The sequence below is a fragment of the Echeneis naucrates genome, chromosome 3, assembly GCF_900963305.1.
Source record: "Echeneis naucrates chromosome 3, fEcheNa1.1, whole genome shotgun sequence".
Lineage (NCBI taxonomy): Eukaryota > Metazoa > Chordata > Actinopteri > Carangiformes > Echeneidae > Echeneis > Echeneis naucrates.
The window spans coordinates 9,738,833-9,760,108 of record NC_042513.1 but is presented as its reverse complement, the minus strand read 5'-3'; the positions used below and the strand labels follow the sequence as shown (position 1 = coordinate 9,760,108).

General features: G+C 38.9%; 1 protein-coding gene across 1 annotated transcript in view; it reads right to left on the bottom strand.

Moving 5' to 3' along the window:
• Positions 1-21,276, bottom strand: part of LOC115041265 (glypican-6-like) — a 102,567-nt gene that overhangs the window by 27,256 nt on the left and 54,035 nt on the right. The window contains exons 3-4 of the mRNA XM_029498610.1: positions 19,522-19,913; positions 7,199-7,364 (exon numbers count right to left, since the gene is read on the bottom strand). Of these exons, the coding sequence (XP_029354470.1) occupies positions 7,199-7,364; positions 19,522-19,913 (558 nt within the window). The remainder of the gene's footprint in view (positions 1-7,198; positions 7,365-19,521; positions 19,914-21,276) is intronic.

Here is a 21,276-nt window from a genome sequence, read left to right as displayed (position 1 = left end):
TTTTGAAAAGGGCTCAATTCATTATATGCTTCTTCTGTTAGCAACTTCAGCTGCTGCTTTTAGCAGGAAGATGTACGGGGGATCAAAATAAACGACAATGCCCTGGTTGTTGATAATATGGTGATGATATGGCATTTATGGAACAGACGCTAACTAAACAATACTTGCTAAGAGGATCAGATCATCTTCGGGTTTAACTTTAAGGTTTTGGACAGTAAGTAAGCGAAAGCAAAACACTGCATTGCAATCACTAACTCATTTCATTGTTTGAGCGTAGCAAACACAATTCATTTTCAGCACAACAGCAGAAAGCTGGCAGGAACTCTGGGAGCACTTCAACAAAATCAGGGCGAGAGGTCCTTGTACGTAACAATCACTAATCACTTATCAGACTTCAACAACATGACTGCCAAGTGTTCTCTCATCGAGGCCACGGGATCGACTTAGCTTCAGTCAAAAGATGGCTCCTGTGGTCGAAGGAAACCAACACAGACTGTAGGAGATGGGACATGAACCCAGCACATCATTCGCTGAGCCCGTTTTTAAACTTTCAAACTTTAACTGGTTGAGTTAGAAAATCTTAAGCGCCGTTTAAAATTGACACATTAGATAATTCGGGATAAGTGAGGCATGAATCTCCAAATTACAGTGGAACAGATACAGTCGCAATTACAGCGTAGGCCGCCACTGTGGAAAGTCATTACCATGGAAGACTGTCCTGCCCTGCCTTTGCAGAATGAGGTTGAGCTGCTGCCCTCGGGCCTGCATTTGAAAATGCCTGTCAGGAGACTTAAGGAACATAAAGTCTCTGCCTCCTCACAGGCTATTGGCAGGGCAGGATATTAAGCTGACCCGTCTGACTGAAGGGAGTGATTTAGAGGACAAGTGAGTATAGAGCAGAGAGCAGTAGCCTGGCTGAAGAGAGGTGAATTAAAAGCATAAAGATTAATGCGCAAACCTGGAATTGTCAATTAACACCGAATTAAGTTCTAATAATATCCAGGGGCTCCGTCTGACACACAGCTACACTGCATAGTAACCTCACCAGATTTGACACAAAGCTGCTGGACAGATCCTGAGTGTGTGATAGCTGGGTGAGATTTGAACTTGGCTTTAACTGAATAACCAATGAAACAATTACTATTCGATCTGTTCTGCATAGAATTTCACGAATTATGGCGAAAATTGCAAAATCAATCTGCGACTTGCTACTGATGAGACAAAAGATAAGCACCCATTATGTGTGACGTAGAGCATCCATTTTGTTTACCCTGTTATAATTATTACGTATATTCCATTTCCCCAGCTAATATTTACAACTGGAGAGCGTTCCGGTTGTAGGAATTTATTTTTTTCTTAACTGTTTCATGTTTTAGTCTGTATTCCGTATGATTTAAGACGTGCTCATGCTGTTAGAATCTACTGAGTGAATAAAGCTCCAGATAGACTCTTCTGCTTGGTAGTGGTCTCTGCCTTTGAAGAGCACTCCTATTTGTTTACACTGGAGCCTGAAATTGGGCGTGCTGATTTCATCAGGAGCTGGCTGGAGGTCATTGTGGGCGGCCGACCTCAGTCCTGTGAAGTCCTCAGCTGCTTATGTTTAGCAGAGTACCACCCTACTAGTGCAGAAATTGCCTCAGCGGAATTCAGTAAAAGTGAAGGGGAAATATGTTGCAATTCTGCTCCTCATTCCCTAAAGACCTAGATGATATGTTCAGCTGAGTTCTGACAACCTATTTTTCATACAGCGCAATGAATATTTGATGGATTGTGAATATGAGTCAGCCACATAAAGTACTCAGAGAAAGGGTTATTTCTACATGCTTAAATAACTTCTGGTTTTTTGTCCAGTATGGCAACAGTTTTTAAAAATAAGGCGCTGTTGGTGAAAGGCATCTTAAACTTTAATGCGTTCTCAACATAAATCATAAGCCCTAACCCTGTAAAGAAAATGACACAGTATAGTGCACACAGGCCGGCTTGCACCATCTATGCCAACTGCACTCTTTACTTTTTGATTTGGACACCACTGTGGTTTGTAGCTGATGCTTTTCTCTGAGCCCGTTCAGGGGGTTGGGCGCTTTTGTTTACTTATTTATCTGAGATGACATTTCACGGAATCTACTAACAAAGAAAATCCACAGAAGAGAAGCCAAAACTGTGATAAAGATAATATGGTGATAATAAAAAGCTAAGGTAATGGCACATTCGTACCTGTGTATATCCGGTTCAGCTCAGCAGACGTAGAGAAGCAATGGGGTTTTGATGGCTACGCCAAAAACAGTTAACTTTCAGAAATGACCAGGATCAAAGCTCGATTTGAAAAGGCTCAAGTTTCAATTTTATATTGGCCGCACCATTTTCGAGGAGTGAGGGCATTCTCTTCAGGTTTAACTCAGGATAAACGTTTATATCTGTCTTTGTACTTACTGCCAGATTTGGATTCTCAACAAATATTTCAACAGAGTTTTGGAAATATGTGACTGTCAATGCTTTGATTTTTATTGTTTTTTTTTTTTTGTTTTTTTTTTTAAATAGCAACACTGCCATCTGACTGACATCTTTTAGCTTTGAATACAGGGTTGCTGCTGGTGGATTCACACATCGGGTAATGGTAGAGTATGGATATTTATATTCTCAACATTATCTACATACTTTAACTATGAGCGCTCAGCTGCCTTGCTCTTCTGTTTTCCATTTAACTGCCATTAATCCTGACAGGTATGTATTTGTTTTGGTATTTGATTAATGTAATGGTGAAATAATTAAATTACCTTCTATATTAGCAAATAAACTGTCCATTTTTCCTACCATCCATCTACTTATCCATCCACTGACTGACAAAGTTCTTGTAATGGCATTCATTTACTGCTGCCTGCATGGTGCCAACTTCTTTTTCTTTCTTTTTTTTTTAATTCTTGCTTGAGGCTGTATGGCTCCATGCCTGATTAATTTCTAATGGAAAACGCCATTTTTTTTCCTCCTTTGCCCAAGGGAGTTTTCAGTTATATAATATGTATAGTACCTACCTAAGTCCCTCGAGGCATGGGGCACTCATTCATGGGTGAATCTGTGAGAAATCAACAACTTTTATGTGACCACTTTCAATGTGCTGAGTGTTCAATAAATACGCCAGACTCATCCTGAGCAGGTGCCTATAAAATCATTCTTAATATTTGGGCCGGTGTCTTCCCCTTTGCAGGGAAAGTACATGGATTAAAATACTGACAAGAATAATACTGGCAAAAAGTAGGTCTAGGCTCTTTTTCATCTATTTATAATTTAACTAATAGTATTGATCCAGATACACAGTTGATTTCCTTGGTATGATTTTGTACAACTACCACAAGCCAAAAAAATGGGAAATATAACATTGGAAATCTGATTTGCTTCTGCATGAGTGCGCTCGAGTCACTGGGAGGACCAGAGTGTCTGATCTTGTTCAAATTAAAAATGCAGTAGAGAAACGGTCCAGTCAGGCTTAGGCTGTGTTCAAAACTGTCTTGTGTGACCTGTTTTTAAAAATTCAATGGCATATCACTCTCCTAATTATGTGAACTGGTAGCTCCTATGAGACTCATGGTTTGTTAACCTCTTTGATGGCAAAGGAGGTGGAGAACTGACTAAAGGAGTGAATAATTCATTTTTGAATTGAATGAAAGTGGCTTACTTGTTTTGAAAATATTTTGAAGCAATTTTAACTTGTCATTTTGAGAAATTACCTTGGCTTCATGTTTCTACTGAGCTTCAGCATGAGTTTGTTACTGGCGTAATTGCACCTCCAGTGCTGATAAGGATTAATGGTGGATTATTGTTTTGCATTGGGAGCGATGAACATCATTCATGTTTGCCCAATGATTCACATATTTGCAGATGGAAATGGAAAGAATCATTTTCACCATCTGAACTGACTGACTAGAGTCTGTCAGCTGTAGGTAGAGACAGTGAACAGAAAATTTTGATATTCATTGTCACTTTGTGTCGTCAGTGATACCTGTTGAATGACACATTATTGTTTGTTACATGTATGAAATGCAGACAATATTATTTTAGTATCAAGAATTACATGGACTGTGAATTCACCAACCTTTCTGATGCACTATATTGTGGATAAATTCAAACACTCAACAATTTGGAGCCAATCCAGGCTGAGTGAGAGCACACTGTGGACAGGTGACCAGTCCATCACAGGGCCACACGTAAAGATCCATGCTCACATGTCTGTGGGCTTGTGGGAGCATGTCTGAGGACCTGCAGAGACGACAGCAAGCAAACACAGACGGATCCTAGCTGACAGGCAAGTTCAGACCAAAAACCTTCTATCAAGTCAAGTCAATTAAAATCTCCCATTAACTCTGGTCATGTGTAGCCGAGATCATTACATCAAAATGACGCTGATAATGGCCTAAGCCTGAAAAAACAGTATGTCTCCATGTCTCTTTCTCTCCCTTTGTCTCTCTCTTTCGTTCCCGCCTTCTCTCAGAGGATGTTTTAACAAGGTGCTGACAAGAAAAATGATAATGATGTGTCTCTCATGATGCAGAGCTGGGTAAATTTGTCATGATGGCAGGTGACTGATGGCATGGTCATCCATAGGACAAACCGTGAATTCCTTCCCTGATCATTCGCACACAAACACACACTTACACGCGACTGAAAGCGTGGATGCCAAAAATCCCTGCATGGATACGAGCAGGTATATGACATATGTGACATCCTTTCTCAGGTCTACGCTCATCCTTCAGCGACAGTCTGTCTCCCATTCACAGCCCTGAAGTCCCCTTTACCGACTTTAAAATACTGTACTGCCACTGTAATTTTGAAATGGGAAAGCTGCAATCATTCTTCTTTTCCCGCTGCACATAGATACGGAGTCTACAAAGTAGTCACCACGGTCATTATTGTTTCAGTGTTACACATACTTCAGAAATGAACACAGCAGCAGCAGCACATCTGCTCTCCTCTCCTGGGAAATGCTGAAGTGCGATACTGACATCCTGATACACAAACTAATGCTGTTTATCAGGATATAGTTAGACTGCTAGCTGCTACTCATTTGTCAGCTTTCCTAGAATTTCAGATTAGCAAAGCTTCTGGCTTTGTTTGATTTTACTTTGCATCGCATACATTTTTCGTGACCTCCATGTTAACTGACATTTTAATGTCTTTGTACAGGATGCAAAGCCCTAAAGAAACAGTAGATATTTCACAGGCAACTAAAAATATGTGTTCTATTGTTGCTTTTATTCATTTTCATTGACCACACTTCTTCTTCACTATCTTCTATGACAAATTAGATATATGAATGCATACAAAACAATTCATTCAAGCAATCTCACCAGAAAATATAGTGTATAGCGTATTGTTACCAGCAATTCTAATTCTAATAACACATAAATAGACCAAATATTGTTCAATCCTGTTTGACATGTATCACCACCAAAGTGTAGAAAAAAAAAAGTGCTTTTTAGTCACTGTGTCTATTTTTGACTGTGCAATCCCAGATTTTATTTGATGATTAGGATGACAAGTGTTAGAGTTTAATGACAAACCCTAACCCTAACCCAACCATCATTCGGTTACTAAAACTGTTTGTGAATTAACTGCATTTTAATTATTCGTAATTTAGTTTTCTTTTTCTGTTTTCAGTTTTTTTGGTGTGTCCAGATTTCTGTCCAGAAACAGATGTTTCAACAGACTTCTCAATTTTGACTTTTTCTACAAATGTATATATGAGATGGCCTCGTTTTATTTTTCAGTTTCTTTTCAGCCAAAACATGAAAAAAAAACCCAACAACAAACAAACAAACAAACACAAAAATATATATATTACATAAATGTTCCCAACATAGCTGTATTCAGGATGATCCAGTTTTCAAACCTCATCTTACTTTTCTCTGCTTCAGACTTTTTCCTTAATGTGGAAGTTTAAAGATTTGTAAAAAGCCTTCAGTCTCTTTTCTCCTGACCAATCGATGGTGTCAATACAGGACGGACAGAGTCAGGTAAACGCTATTGAGGGTTCTTTAAAAATTGAAGGTTGTGCAAAGTGAGAAGTGAGAAGTGAGAAGTGACCTGTGATACATTTAGAAGTTGTCTCTGAAAGGCAAATCAATATTTCTTGCAAGCTGCACGGTAAGCAAATCGAAGTTCTTTAGTAACAGATAATGAATACAAAATGCCAGTCAAAAATATGTCTTTCATGGTGAAGACAAACTTCCTTTGGGTTTCATATTTCTAATTATAATAAACTCAGCAACACTACCTTTACAAAAACAAACCCCTCAGAACTGGCAAAATTAAAAGTCCTCTTGTTCTACACCACTCAAGAGTGTTTTTGTCGAACCAGATTCATCAATCTGTTGCAGCAACAGCTTCTCCCATTACTGTCAAGTACAGTGTCCCTTTGCAGCAATAGATTTGCCTCTTCACAAACGAACACAACACTTACTTTTTAACACATGTAATAAAGCTGTGAGACATTTCTTTCAGTGCACAGGGGCCTGTGTTGATCTGAGACTTCAGACGTGCCATCAGAGAGAACAAGCAGTACGTCATCTGATAGGCCTGTCACAAAACAGCCGACAGCTGAGGGGTACAGTTCACTTGACACGGAGTCTTCAGGGATGTAGCCCCCCCCCCCCCTCAAAAAAGAATAAATCTGTTAATGTGGAGGGGGATTGAGGTACATGACAAATAAAGCACTGGCCTACAAAAGATCCAGAGGCAACACTCTACAGTATGTACTTCCTTACAGCACACAGAGTGCTTACAGGGCTTACAGCAGCCAGCTACTTACTGTCTGACTGAAGTACTATATTACTCACCAAGCTTAGCTGGAAACACTATACAAAATGTGCTTCCCGAGAATCTGCTCCCCTTTATCAATCCCAAACAGCAGGGGCCAAGGCTTTAAGCATCATGCCAGGGCTCCAGCAATAGCAAACAACATTTAGACAGGAAAACAGAAACGAAGGGAATGGTTGTGTAAATAAGGTTTCAGTTTTGTCTCCGTAAATCCTTTAAAGCTGAATCCAACACAACACGTCATCCCACAGAGACCATTCAAAGGCACTGCCTCGGAAAAGTAACATGCAGGCAGACAGACAGACAGACAGATGGACAGACACACAAAGGTTTATAAAGGAAAACAAAAATTGAGCCAGAATTTTTTTTTTTTTTTTTTTTTTGGTCTTACCGATGAAGAGGTTCCACTCAGGATCTAGATCGGCCTGGTTTGCCAGACAGCCCCTCATGACGTTGTGGCAGTAGTTGTGACAGGGTTTCAGCCCGGGCAGGCTGCGACAGTATGGACAGTACAGCATCTTGGTCAAGGCTCGGCCACATGCTGGCACCACATTCACCTACGGGCGAAAGACACATTCTGCGGTTACATCAGGTGTTTTCAAGCTGATCAGCCTTCAGGCTTCATTTTATGGCATGCTGACTTCAGGATTCCCAGAGTGATTATAGAAAGTAATATTTACAAAACATCATGAAGTTTCAACAGAGACCACTGCAAGCCCCCATTAAGGGAAGAAAAACTGTATACAATAAGGAATGTAACTGCCAATTGACGGTCCATGAGGAGGGCGATCAAAAAACAACTCCGCTCTACATCACATCTTCTGAAGCTTAAAACGTGAAAACACAACAGATAAAACTATATGACAAGATGACGTTTGCAACTCCGTCCATCTGGTGTCCTTGTTAAGGCCGTGCGCCTTTTGTCATTGGGCCATGTCACTGTATCAGCTTGAGTGAAAGTGACAGGATTCTCACTTCTGCTTCCTTCCAGAGGTGAGGTGCAGAACAACCCCCCCCCCCACAAAAAAAAAAAAAAAAAAAAAAAAAATCAGATAATTGGCCTGTCAGCCTCTGTATTCATGCTTGACTTTATAATTCGTCCATCCAACGCTCCCGAGCCTGCTGGAGTGTGTACGTGTGATAGTGTCTGTGTGTGGGAGGCGGTGGGTAATATCGGCCAGCGGCACGGTTACTGGAAGGGCCAGCCAGCTTAAGACCAATAGACCCATCACAGAAAAATGAAATCTGAGGAGATGGGTCAGAAAAAAAAAAAAAAAGAAAGAAGAAAATGTAATCTAATCTTTCGGAGAAAACAAGCAATTTTTTCTATTCCCAGTTAAGATTTATATTTTTTTTATGATTTATTTATTTGTTAAAAAAAAAAAAAAAAAAAAAAAAAGAAAAACAGACTCCATCACAACTTTGCCTTTAATCAGCATGGGCTCCACCAACATCTACGCTCCAACGCCTGGTCTGGTGATATCCACATCAAAGAAAAAACTCCTGATGGTAAAAAGGACACAGGAGATATTACTCTTCCAGGGAAAATTTATATGCAATACGTGCAAAGTTGATATATTTTTTTTTTACCTTATTTTTGAGTTCAATTTCTTCCTTCTAATTTCTCTTGTCATTGAGAGGTTAATTTCCAACATACCAGATTCTTTTTTCTGTGAGTCGCATGAATTTGCATGTGACTCACATTATATTTGATAATGTGATCATTTTCATTGATTTCGCTTTTGCCCCAATTAATGCCACCGAAAGAAACAAACAAGAAAACATTTGGAAGGCAGCAGCTCAAAGCCTGATGAAACAGAGTCTATTGATGCTAAAGTGTGCAGGAACTAAAAAAGGAAATTTGCACACCTTCGTGGCTCCATGGCAACATCTGAGGTCGTGCTATTACGCCACATCCAGCTTTGGTGCGATTTTAACATTGCAGTTTGTCTTTGATTTTACTGCTACAATGATCACACCACCTGTGTATCCAAATGTGTGTGTCTGAGCGAGAAAGAGAGCGAGAGAGAGCAAAAGAGATGAGAGGCGATACAGCAGCAGAGAGGCAGAAGAAACAGATGCACACTATTAGTGTATTTGTTTCCACTTCTGCTTGGCAGCCAGCAAGAAGGATCAAATGAACCATCTTTGACATTTGCAATCTGCCGCTGACATCACGCAACGTCTTGTAAGGGGGCCAAATGAGGTTGGTTGTTGTCAATTCTGTCACTACATGTCAGGTGCTTGTATGCGCTCTTGTAAATTGTTGACATCACTCCTCACAAACACGGTGAGTTTGATTGGACACATTTCACAGTTGTCATGCAATACATTATAACATGACATTTTCATGGGTTTGCCAACAGTTTCCAGACATTATATGTTATTGTATGATATATTATGTATATATTATAATTGTTATATATTATACTATTACATATAAATAATAGGTATTATGTTGATGTTCATTATTAGTTTACATATACCAGCCTTGTCTTAGGGGGCTGCAGGAGTTATAGTTGTTGAGAAATACATTAATAATCACATCCTCAAACAATTAGTTAACACTATATAAGAAACGATTCACTCAATGCAAATATCCTGTGAGCAAAAGTCTAAACAATGAGACTTAAAGAAAAATGTATATATATGATTTTCTCTTAATAATTTCTACATTCATTATTGTGCCATCAAATGTTCATTATCAGCGTGATGTTATTAGACTTTGTGTAGCACATTAATGACTATTTAACAAAATTTTTCATTCAACAGCAATGCTGGAGTGAGTCCAAGTACAAAGAAGAGCAAACAGAGAAAGACTATGCTGTGGGAAAGCCGAAGACGCTGCCAAAGACGCAGGGAAACAAATACCAAGGAAACTGGGAGACAGATACAGATGAAACAGACGGAGAAAAAACCGGAGGAGACACTAGCAGACAAACAGAAGGAACAGGCAGGTGCTCTCGCCACATTTGGAGGAACACAACCAAGTCAATACCAATCACAGCATTTGCTTTGGACAGAACAGACAGCATCTTATTTTCCCAAAGATTTTTTTTTTTCCTCGGAATTACACATTTACGTAGATCATAGTTCTTTTTTTTTTTTTTTAAGTATATCTAATGATTTGTTCATAGAATATACACACAGCAAACCTCAATTTTAAATGTGGCCTTCTGTCTTCCTCACAGCTTGTACAGTACTTAACAGTCTCCAGAGGCAGCCCACATAGCCACAGCATTTAGCTTTCAGTTAACCACACATCCTGAATTTACGCTCCGTATTGACAAAAATCACACACATAGAAATCCATGAGTCAGATCTGACTGCTGTATGCAATTCATCAGTCTATTTGTAATTGAGACGTGGAGGAGACACTCCCTCGCCAACGACTCAAACCCCACAGATTAAATATCACATTTTCCTACCAAGTTATGTGAATTATTTTATTTTAGCAGCTAATTTTTCATGTACATGTTTTTGCAGTAGTGACACAGGGAGGACAGACAGAGGAAGAGGTGGTGCTTTTTTGTTTTCTCTGCTGGCTCAGCCCAGCCCAGTTCACCACACCACACGCAAAGACATCAAAAAGCCGACTGAAACAACAATCATAAAACAAAGAAACTGTCGACAGGTGGAATATACTTGATAACATGGGAGCCTCAATAAAAAAAAAACAAAACAAAAAAAAAAACTATTGCAGGCTCAACATCAAAAATGAATAAAAATATAAATCATTCTTTACAATTTTGTACCAGCAAACGTTTTCTTCTGCCCCGTATAGTACAGTATTTATACAGTATTTCCCTGAGGATTTTAAATAATTAATAGAAAAGTTCCGGGATGAAAGTGTTTCTGTCAATTCAATTAAACTTGGTAGAGATTCCAGACAGCCTATTTAAGAGACAAGAAAGGAAACACTGAGCTAATTTTCTTTACTATAGACCTGTTCCAGCTACACTCTTTATGCCCAGTGTGGCTTTTTAGTGGCAACTGCAGAAAAATATTTCACACTGAAAATAGGAAAAGTGTTTTAAGCTGCCCTTGAGCTTTGTGAAAATTTGGAAAATTTACAGGAAAATGGTGTCTCGTAACACAATTATCTTATTGGGATTTTAACATCATTGCAGTAACTGTGCCCAGCAGTTGCTGGATGCCCTGGAGGAGGAGTAATCTGATAATCTTGTTAGCATTTATTTACACTTGACTGGTTGGAATATTTCTCAGCAGGATGAAAGTAATAGTTGGGCGGCGAGGTGCCTTCGATCCAGATTCAGATGAGAACATGAACGCTTTCTTCTGAAGTTTAAGTGCTATGACACTGTAAGGAGAGCAAAGAGAGCGGGGTTCTGCTCTATAACAAGTAGAGATCACCTATCGCCCAAAAAAAAGATACACTTTAAAGCACTAATGATGCTGACAATTTTCCTCTTTTTTTGTTGTTATTATGTTTTCATTATAAGCAACATTGAATTCGTCCTTAAACCTCACATTTCATAAGGCTTTCATATTTTAAGCATGTAAATTCCATGTGATTAGATTCCCCCCCCCATTCTGCACTGCTCATGTTGAACTGTAAGGTACTTGGTGAGGTGAGGCATGAACAGCAGCCAACTCATTAGTCTTGAAGATGTGGTCAGACGTTAAGCCAGACTCCTGATGTGAGCATAAACCTCATTGAGGATTAAAAATGTTAGATTACAAATTCAATAAGACTGAGCAATAATAAAGCAAACACTTCCTCCAGTCATCCTATAAAGGGTACAGTCGGGAGCCATTACACTCACCTGCATTCAATATGAGATAACTGAATCATTACAAAAAAAGAAAAAAAGAAAAAAAAAAAAAAAGACGAGGCTCAGTATTGTAATGAGAACTAAGTCTAAAAGATGCTCTTTGAATGTATCACCTTGTCTATCCGACGGTATTGTCATGCACGTACGGTGTAAATTCCCTTTAGGGTGAACAGAGCTGGAAGAACACCAACGAAGAAAATTGCTTTGTGCCACCAAGTGATGAAGTTGTGAGAAATGACAATGACTTTGTAAGTTACCAAGGCCAATCAAGGGAAACACTTGTGGGACAGCGGGGCCGTCGCCAAAAAACTGTCTCAATAGCTCTGTCATAATTATCATGTGAGGTTGTGTTTCTTTGCAGTGATTGGACACGGATGTAAGACCGCATTGCTGCCCCAAATGTCCCCACTCGATTCAACAACCATTAGTGTCAATGGGAATGAGTGATTGGTCACTGTGTAAATCAGACTACCATCTGCTTTCATGAGAAACATGAGCCTCGTTGCAGGTGTCTGTTCGTCTTTGTTCTGCTAGACAAACATTGTCCATGAGCTGTTGTGTTTAAAATTCCTTTTACATCAAAGGTGCGAAAAATAAGGTTTTACGGCGCATCTGCAGTTGCTTTTTTTTTTATTGTTGCTGATGTTTTCAACATAAAGTACATAAAGCACATTTGCTGCTTATCACATACCATGGGATGTAAAATAGAACTCGAACCGTTGTTTTATAGCTCATGATCGTACTTGTAACTAAGAAAAAGCTTCTTGTGATTTATTTTGTGAGACGTTAGACAAGTTTTCAGGAAGTAATGCACTCTTCTATTCCACTTACAGTAACTGTCTCACTCAACTTATTTGCACATGAGATAAAGTTTGATTTCTTGTTTTTAACCTGAGTTGAGTATTTAGATTAGATTTGTCTCACAGGAGATTAATGTGATTCCCTACTGACAGTGCATCTATGAGGGATGCTGGTGAGCCAGGCAGTATAAAACAACACAGGAACACCTTCTACTGAGCAATATATATAAATCTATTATATGAAAAACAACCTCACCCGACATAAAAAAAAAAAGACAGCATATTGTGGATGTGTCCAAAGGGGAAAAAAAAAATCTACTTAAATGATTTTGATCTCAAAAGAAGACAAATAGACAAACTAATTAACAGTCTGTGAGGATGTTGCTGAAGTTATCAGACGTATCAGTTATAAATGCCAGTCCTAAAAACACGAAAAACAAATTCACTAAGAGTCGACATGTAAAGTTAATGAGGCAATAGCAAATGGTTCCTGTCTTACTGGACCCCATGTGATGTTGATTTTAATGAGAAAACGAAAGCATCAAGTATGACAAACATTACAGAAGGGGAAAACATTCAGGGTGCTTGTGCACATCCAAGTGCTTTGCAGAAACAGGCTGGTCAGTGAGGCAACAAAAGGGGGTTCAGGATCAAGGGAGCAATTTCTGTGATGAACGAGCTCTATTGTAATGCCTTCCAAACATTGCCCTCGCCAAAAAAGCATTGCTTTCCTTTAAGCATGAAGGAGATCTGACCTTACCCAAATACTATTATGTGCCTAAACATAGCCACGTCTTAATCACAAGGGTGCCAGAGCAGAAAATGCTCAAATAGCTCCCAATGCATGGGGCAGATAAATGGCCTACTTTGCTGTAAATGAGTATATATTTTTTGGAGTCTGACACCACCCGCCAATTCCCAAATGCACATGCTTATAATTTTAAGTACTACGGTCTACTGTCTCATGTATGCCTAACAAAATAGATGTTGATCCAGTGGAAGTGACAAGTTTCATGTTGCTAGAACAGCGTCACAAAGACCCACACAAACAGGCGGACATTCACTGACATATTTGTCTTTGCAAACACAACGATGGCAGTTGAAAAAAATAGATTTGGAGATTGAGATGGAGCAAACGGGTAAGCTTGTGATGAATATTAATTCTTTAGCATATGCAGTCACAGACAGGGGCGGATATGAAAGTGTATGCACTTAAGACGTCATTGATAATGAAACACGTTCTATAGCATGTTGTGCTTTGACTAATCACATCTCCGCTCCGCGCTTCTCTGTGAACTTTCATCGCATCTCCCCACACAGCATGTTAAATGTAAGATGGAGCCAAAGACATTTCCACAGAGATAGCACTAAAATCAGTCGCTGTCAAATCAATGAATGTCTGAGACTGACAGAATAATCCACATGTGAGCAGCTGCGCCTCCATGAAATGACACAGTGGTACTTGGCGGGCCCCTGCGACCCATACCAGTCAGCTCCTGAATCTGTCTTTCTTGGTGCACGGGATCGTCCGCTGATCTGCCCTGACATATACCATGTTAGGTGGCATGTCTGCAGCAGCAGTTGGGGAGTGTTTCTTTAATTTACCAAGACAAGTGCAAACACATTAAAAGCCAAGCCCAAGATACTCCGACAAGCCACTCACCATTTCGAGAAGGAACCATACATGCATGCATGCTGGATTAAAGCGCGGCACTCGTCCGTGCGTCCATCTGATTCTGAAGGTCTGCAGCTCAGCCTGAATGTCAGAGGCAAACAGGTCTCTTGTGGCTGCCAAGAAACCTCCGGACAAATGTCACAACATCGGTGCCGACATCGCTCTCTAAGTGCTTGTTATAACAAAGATGTGGTGCCATTCACTTGGAACCAAGGTGCAAAGCAGTAGTCATAAGATGTGATCTGTTGTGGTACAGTCTGATGATGTAACGTATTTTTACTATTTCTCAGATAAAAAGAATTGTTAATTTTTTTTTTTTCAATATTTATATCATTGTCATTTTTACAATTTTGTGTTGTTTTTTTTTCTCCTAAATGTCTTGCCACTCACTATGAAGCTGATTAAGTCAGGAGTGATGGATTTTGACGAGTAACAGTATGTAAAATAGTGGGGAGCAATACTGCAGGAAGGAGTGGACAGTGTATGTCTTTATTATTCTTTCATATCATGTCTTTTTATTTCAAACCACATGCCATCTCTCATTTTTTCCAAATCTTCTGCAGTTCACCACAGATCAAAATCTTTTAATTAAAAAGGGACATCTTTGGTGCAGCACATTTCCCGATGATGTGCCAACCTATTGAGCCAGTTGCCATCTGCTGTCACAGCACTGTAGCTGCGGCCTTATCCCCAGCAAGCTGTTTGAGCTGTGAGCCAGCAAAAAAGGAGGGAGACAGACAGAGAGAAAGGGAGCATGAGAGGGGGAGATAAAGAAGGAGACAGATGAGATTGTCCAGTGTATCTGTAGAAATGGACATCAGCTGAGAAAGATGGATGCACCAAACTCGTGCACAGAGGAGGCTCATCCTGCCCGAAACGGAGTTTGCTGTCATATATTTATACGTCCATACAAACCTATTGTGGGCTTGAAATTCTACTTTAGGGGTCCAAGAAAACACATTTTCGTAATGCATAGATGAACAAATAATCTACTATTGTCATCCATACATTGACATTGCAATTAAAAAGAAGAAAGAAGAGATATTTCCAATCCAGTTTGAGTCTTGATGATGTCACTCAGTCACTATCAGACGTTCAAAAATGCAAAACAGCCTAAATCTCCAAAATATTAGATTTTCACAGATTGCTGGATGGAGAAATTAGACAAAGCGCATCAGGGAACATTGCGGAAATGATATAACCATTATCAAAATTATATGTCCATTGTCTTTTCAAAAACAGTGAATAAAAACATTCAGTGATCATGATGGTGTATCCCATCGCTCCTCCTGTTTACTTTCACCCAAGCACGGTAATGCAAAAGGAGTAGCGCACCCACAACGTCAGTGCACATACGCAAAAAAATACTAAAGAGCTCCTCACGAACACTATTGTTCCCTAATACGTTGCGCATAAGAAATGAAGTTGCAGAAATAAACTCAAAATAAAATGTAGGGTGTGATGTAAGACCTTCAAAAAGCAGACGCATCTCATCAAAAGACACATTCTTCTGTCCCTCTGCAACTAAGTTGACAGAGCTGTTCAAGGCTGGGCTTTCGTTCTTTGTCACGAACTGCTAAGAGAGTCCGCTCTTTCCCCTCGTGCAGAACAAATAACAATAATAAATGGGATGGCGTGTGAGCTCTCTGACTTGTGTTGAAAGTTGTGGTTTCATACTATTAGATGAGGCAACATAAGGAATGGGTTAGCCATGTCCAATAAATTCAAGGTACTTACAGAGAATGAAACATGTCTGTGTGCTAAATGCTGCTGACTTTTTTTTTTTTTTTTTTTTGCCTTGGCAATGAGTGGGCTGCATTGATGTATGGTAGTGATGATGCAGTAGAAAAGATTTTTTTTTTTTTTTATATATAAACCACATGCACTTGACTGGTATTTTTCACATGTCAGCAAAGACTTGGTAATCTGGCAGCGCATTAATCTAAGGTAAACGTTGTATAAAGATTAGAAACTGCCTTGAAGCTTAATGTTAGATTATCTGACAGTTCGTGGTAGGAAATGAGTGTATAATGAGATCAGCATGACAATATAAGCCATCAAAATAAATAAATAAATAAAGAAATCCCTCAGTGTAAAATAACCTACTTCCTTCCATCCTCATGCCTAAACGTGCAGCACGGACTAGGCCAGCTTCCAATGCAGAGTGAGTGATAAGTGCTCTAAATGCCTGAACTTTAAACCGTTCAGAGGGCCCAAATCCCAGCAATCTTCTCTGAGCAGGTCTTAATGTGGCCGGACTGTGGTTTAAGTACCCCCCAGGATAAAACTCTTAATGGTCATCATAAACTGTAATCCAAAGAGATTCTGCTCTTAATCCAGGATCGACGTCCAGGAAACTGTTCAGTCCAAGTCGAGTACAAATCCTATTTTATGGGGTGAAATATCTCCTGGCCTGACTTCCATTCACAGAGAACTGTCCGTTAGCAGTAATTATGTGGGGCTGATCATCGTCAGCGTTCCCTCTTGTATTAAAGTAAACAGCCATTTCATACTGTATAATGCGGACATACTTGAAAATTGTTGTACAACCATCACAAACAAATACTTTCACTTTCAGCTAAAACCTGCAGGAAAAGTCACTAAATGTTGTGAGATGATTTAATACGCAACTATTCATGACGTGATATTATCTTTTGGCAATTTACTGGTGGCTCTGCTGCCGCTTGGGTTTGAATTTACAGTACAAATCCTTTGGAATTGATGAAATGTAACGGCAGAGTTTAAATATAGTATCTGCTGCTGTTAGTTGGTAAAAAGGGGATGGTAAAACAATAAATACCAGTTTCACAGTTTAACAATAGTGCTGCCTTTGTGGACTCTTTTCTAATACGAGAAATGTGAGAAGTGTCCATATCAGAAAGAATTCTTTTTAAAATATCTACTTTAGACATTAGATATAAAATGTGTCTTTTACTACACTGAGTTTGGTGCAGACTTGTATTTGCCCTGTTCCCAAACTTAAGAATTTGAAGTTAGAAACTGGAGTATGAACCTGACATAGTCTATATGGAGGCCACTCTCAGGTTTATGGGCTATTATAGCAGAAGGTCTGCTTGTTACAGCATTCCAGCTATTGGGCATCTTGGAGAACTATTTGCTCTTGAATGATCTGCTAAGATAACAGAAACTGATGGAGGACTCTCGAAGCCAAACACAGCTTAAGGATGTTTGTAGTTTCAACAACACAAGTGTGGCCTTATACCAGAAAGTACATAAATTCTTGTCGCTTACAGATAAAAAATTTAACAGTTAGTGCCTCGTACTTTGCTTATGCCTGAGAAGTGAAAAATTGGCATGTAGTCTGCGATTGCATTGTAAGTAGATTTAAGTGGCTTTTTGTCGCTCACAGCAGCGGGGACTGAGGGTGCTTCTCAGGTCAAGGTGATTTGTCATGTTAAATAACTTTTCACCACAAGTTTTGTGGCTATTCACCACCCTGACAGCCTTCAGTAATTCCAGTGTTTCCTGCTTCATAATTGATGATGAGTCAGGGAGTATGGGATTTGATCCAGACTGACGGTGCCTTTTAAAACAGACGTAAAGAGGTGCTCATTTTAACTCCTTGTCTGAAATAGCTAAGCCACTGAGGTTTGGCGAATCCAAGCTGCAAGACAAAGATAAACAATTTAGGATGACTGACTCTTCAGAGATGATACATGGCAGCAGTGTACAGTGGGGGGGGGTGATTTCAGTAGACTGTCACCTTAAGATAATGCGTCTATGACATGTTGGGATGTCAGTTGTTTATCTTTCACAATTATCTGCATTAAAAGGAATAAAAGTCCAAATCTGGTTCACAGATTTCTCTGGAAGAACTTAGACATACACATTCCTAATCCCTTTGAGAAATTTAATGGAAAGTTACAGATAAAAGTTTCTATATGATATGATATGATAAATTAATAAATACATAAATTAGTAAATTCACGTCATTGTTGTATCATAATTGCATTCTACCTAGCATCACTTGCCTTCATTCCTTTATCTACTGCTTCACTGGTATTGCTTTTCTCATCCTCTCCATTCTCCTGTTTACAGTGCACCCATTTATACAGCCAGTTTTTCAAGTTATGTGTTTTTTCTGTTGTCTGAGAGAAAACTGAAAGTTTACTTGCTAAGCAGCAATGATTTCGGGGATATTTCTATTCTGATGTTGATAGAGATATCTTTTCACTTCAGTGTTGTCTAATGAAATTACCATTCACCTGGTTTGTGATGATGATGATGATGTTGATTAATTATTATTATTATTATTATTATTATTATTTTTATTATTATTTTTTTTTTTATTAGCAATAGTAGCTGTAATAACAATAATGCCACTAGGAGCTGTAGCATAACTATAGTTTTGGAGGAAGCTGCTCTTACATTAACTTATGGACAGACTGGAAGCAACACTGACTCACAGAGCAGCTGGTATCACAAACTGAAATTCTAAGACATGTGGAGATGGAGTAAAGCGGTTAGCACGCTGATGTCAGCAGATACGTCTGAAACACAGCAACTGCTGATCCTTTAATAGGAAAAAGGATTATATTCTTGCATGGCTACTAATATATTATATATTCATAAATGGTGGACTGGGTTTTAACCTCTGCTTTATAAACTCTGAACCAAATGTAACATATGTTGATGATTGATCCAACGTTTGATGAAGAAGTGGAATGGAGTGTGCCACTACAAGAACACAGAGTTGGTTATATAATTTCCACACTTTAGACATCCATTGCATAACTTTCTGTGTATAACATGGAATTAGAAAACATATCCTCTAAGCCTTTAAAAACACATTTTAATCTCAAGCAAATGCTAATGCTTCAAAAACATATTAATTTTTCAGAAACCTACCAACCAAACAATTTCCAAAACCAAACTGTAAACAACACCACTAAAGTATTCAACCATCTAATTAACTCTCAGCAAGGAAGATGTCACAAATTGTCACGAAGAATTGTCATCAAGTAAAAAAAAAAAAAAGAAAAAAAAAAGTGAACACAAAATACAAACACCACAAATAAAAATATGAGAAATCGCAGGAGGAAAATGTGCTTTAATCTTGTTTGGCAAACCTTGGCTTGACTGAAATATTGAGGATACAGCGTACTGTGAACTAAAGCATCTGTATGAAAAAAGGGACTCACTATATATATATATATATATATATATATATATATATATATATATATATATATATATATATATACATATATATATATATACATATATATATACACACATATGTACATGTTGTGTACGTCACAACATGCCCTTTGAAATCATCCCAGCGCTACAGCGACTTCTGCTATTAAAGACATATATACAACGATTTCAGCATTTGTTATTTTTATCTGAAAACAAAATACAGTGCTGCTGAAAAGCGTAGACCTACTTGTAACAAGCAGTACTAGACTATTTAGCTCACCTTGGCAACCCGACTGGCAACTTCCCGGCCCACCATTAGCCCCTGGACAAATGTCCTCGCTGCGATGAAGGCCCTGGTGACCTGGGCCTTGAGTTTCCTGGGCACGTCCCCAAAGGGCTTTAGCTGGTCTGTGTATTTGCTGGCACACTCCAGGTAGTCGTCAGTGAAGTGGTACTGGGAGTTGAGCAATTGGAACATGCGCTCTAGCAGCCTGGACCAGAAGTCATTCAGCATCTCTTCCAAGTTTACGTTGCCTCCTGTGTAGTAACGCTTTAGCTCGGTGAAGAGGTCCTGGAACACCTCTGAGTTTTGCATGTACAGCTTCCCATATGTCCGTGTGAACATACTGTTGAGCGACTTCTCAGAATTGTCCAGCAGTTCCAAGAAAAACTCTGGATGGATGGATGGTTTGGGGTAAGGGGAGGAAGGGAAAGAAAGGACACAGGAGCCTGGGTCATTATGCAAACAACTGCAGTATCTGATTTCATATTCTACAAGAAAAAGCCAGACAAAAGATTTAAAAGAAACAAACGCGCAAGTATGATTAGCTTGAAGTATATATTAATTTAAAATCTTATCTTATGACACCATCTGCATATACAGGAGGAATGTACAGAGGCCAACAGTAGGTACTTGATTATGTGGAGAAAGTTGGCCCAGAGCATAAATAATTTAATGGCAGAAATAATGGCCACAAGTAGCATGAATGATTAATGTAAAGGATCTGATTGCTAACTGTATCCAAATGTTCATAAGTTTTAGACATAGACAAGAGTATGCCTTATCATCCTGAACACCCACCATTATTCCCAGATGCATTAGTTTCTCACTGAAACTATTTATTTGTCGAGCTGGCCTAAATGTCGATGACTGAATATTGTGTTACAGCATATGGAAAAAAGATTAATTTACTTTGAATAATGTGAGGAACAGGTTTCAAGCCAAAGGTGCGCATCAAAAGGTAAACATACATTCTGTATCATTATATTTGCTATTGTTTTAGTATGAAGACCTTATAAAGCAGGGCATTAAATAATAAAACTTGACTTTCAACATCCTTAAAGACCTTTAAAAACCTGTTTTGTCATCCCAACATCGAAGACCCAATCATCTAGTTGGGTTTTACCCGTGGTAATGGTTGACTGACGTCTCAAAGCCAGATTACCAAGAAAGAGACTTGTCAATTTAAGATTGCCGACTGTGGAATATCTCACAAGCTACTTACTCACTTACATTTTTTCAATAAGCCTACTTAAGGTTGGTTATGGATGGTAATTGTTTTAAGATGTTTTTTTCATATCCAACATGTAATATTTTCCCTGCAGTATATTCCACCAAATTGATCTAATCTCTTTCTATTGTGGAAGCCGGCCGATAGTTATTTGTTAACATTCCCAGTATTTCTCATAAAAGCCTTCTTTGAATGTTTGGTGCCACATAATATCAGAGCTGACTTTGGTACTGTTGATTCGTCCTACTATCTTATCACTTGATCAATGAAAAACATGCATTTGTGGTCAGAGTAAGCAGAACTAGAATCGCCCGTTCAGCACCACATTGACTGTCAGATGACAGAACACATTTCAGGAGTCATACATTTCACAGTGAAATTAAATTGAGCTATGTAGAAGCTCCTCTGGCTGCTGTGCATACGACAGACACACATACATTCTTAAAATTGTTATTTCCATTTTTATGGATAGGATTCATTTCTCTAAGTACTTGATGTAGAGTTGCAGCATATTTATACTTTCT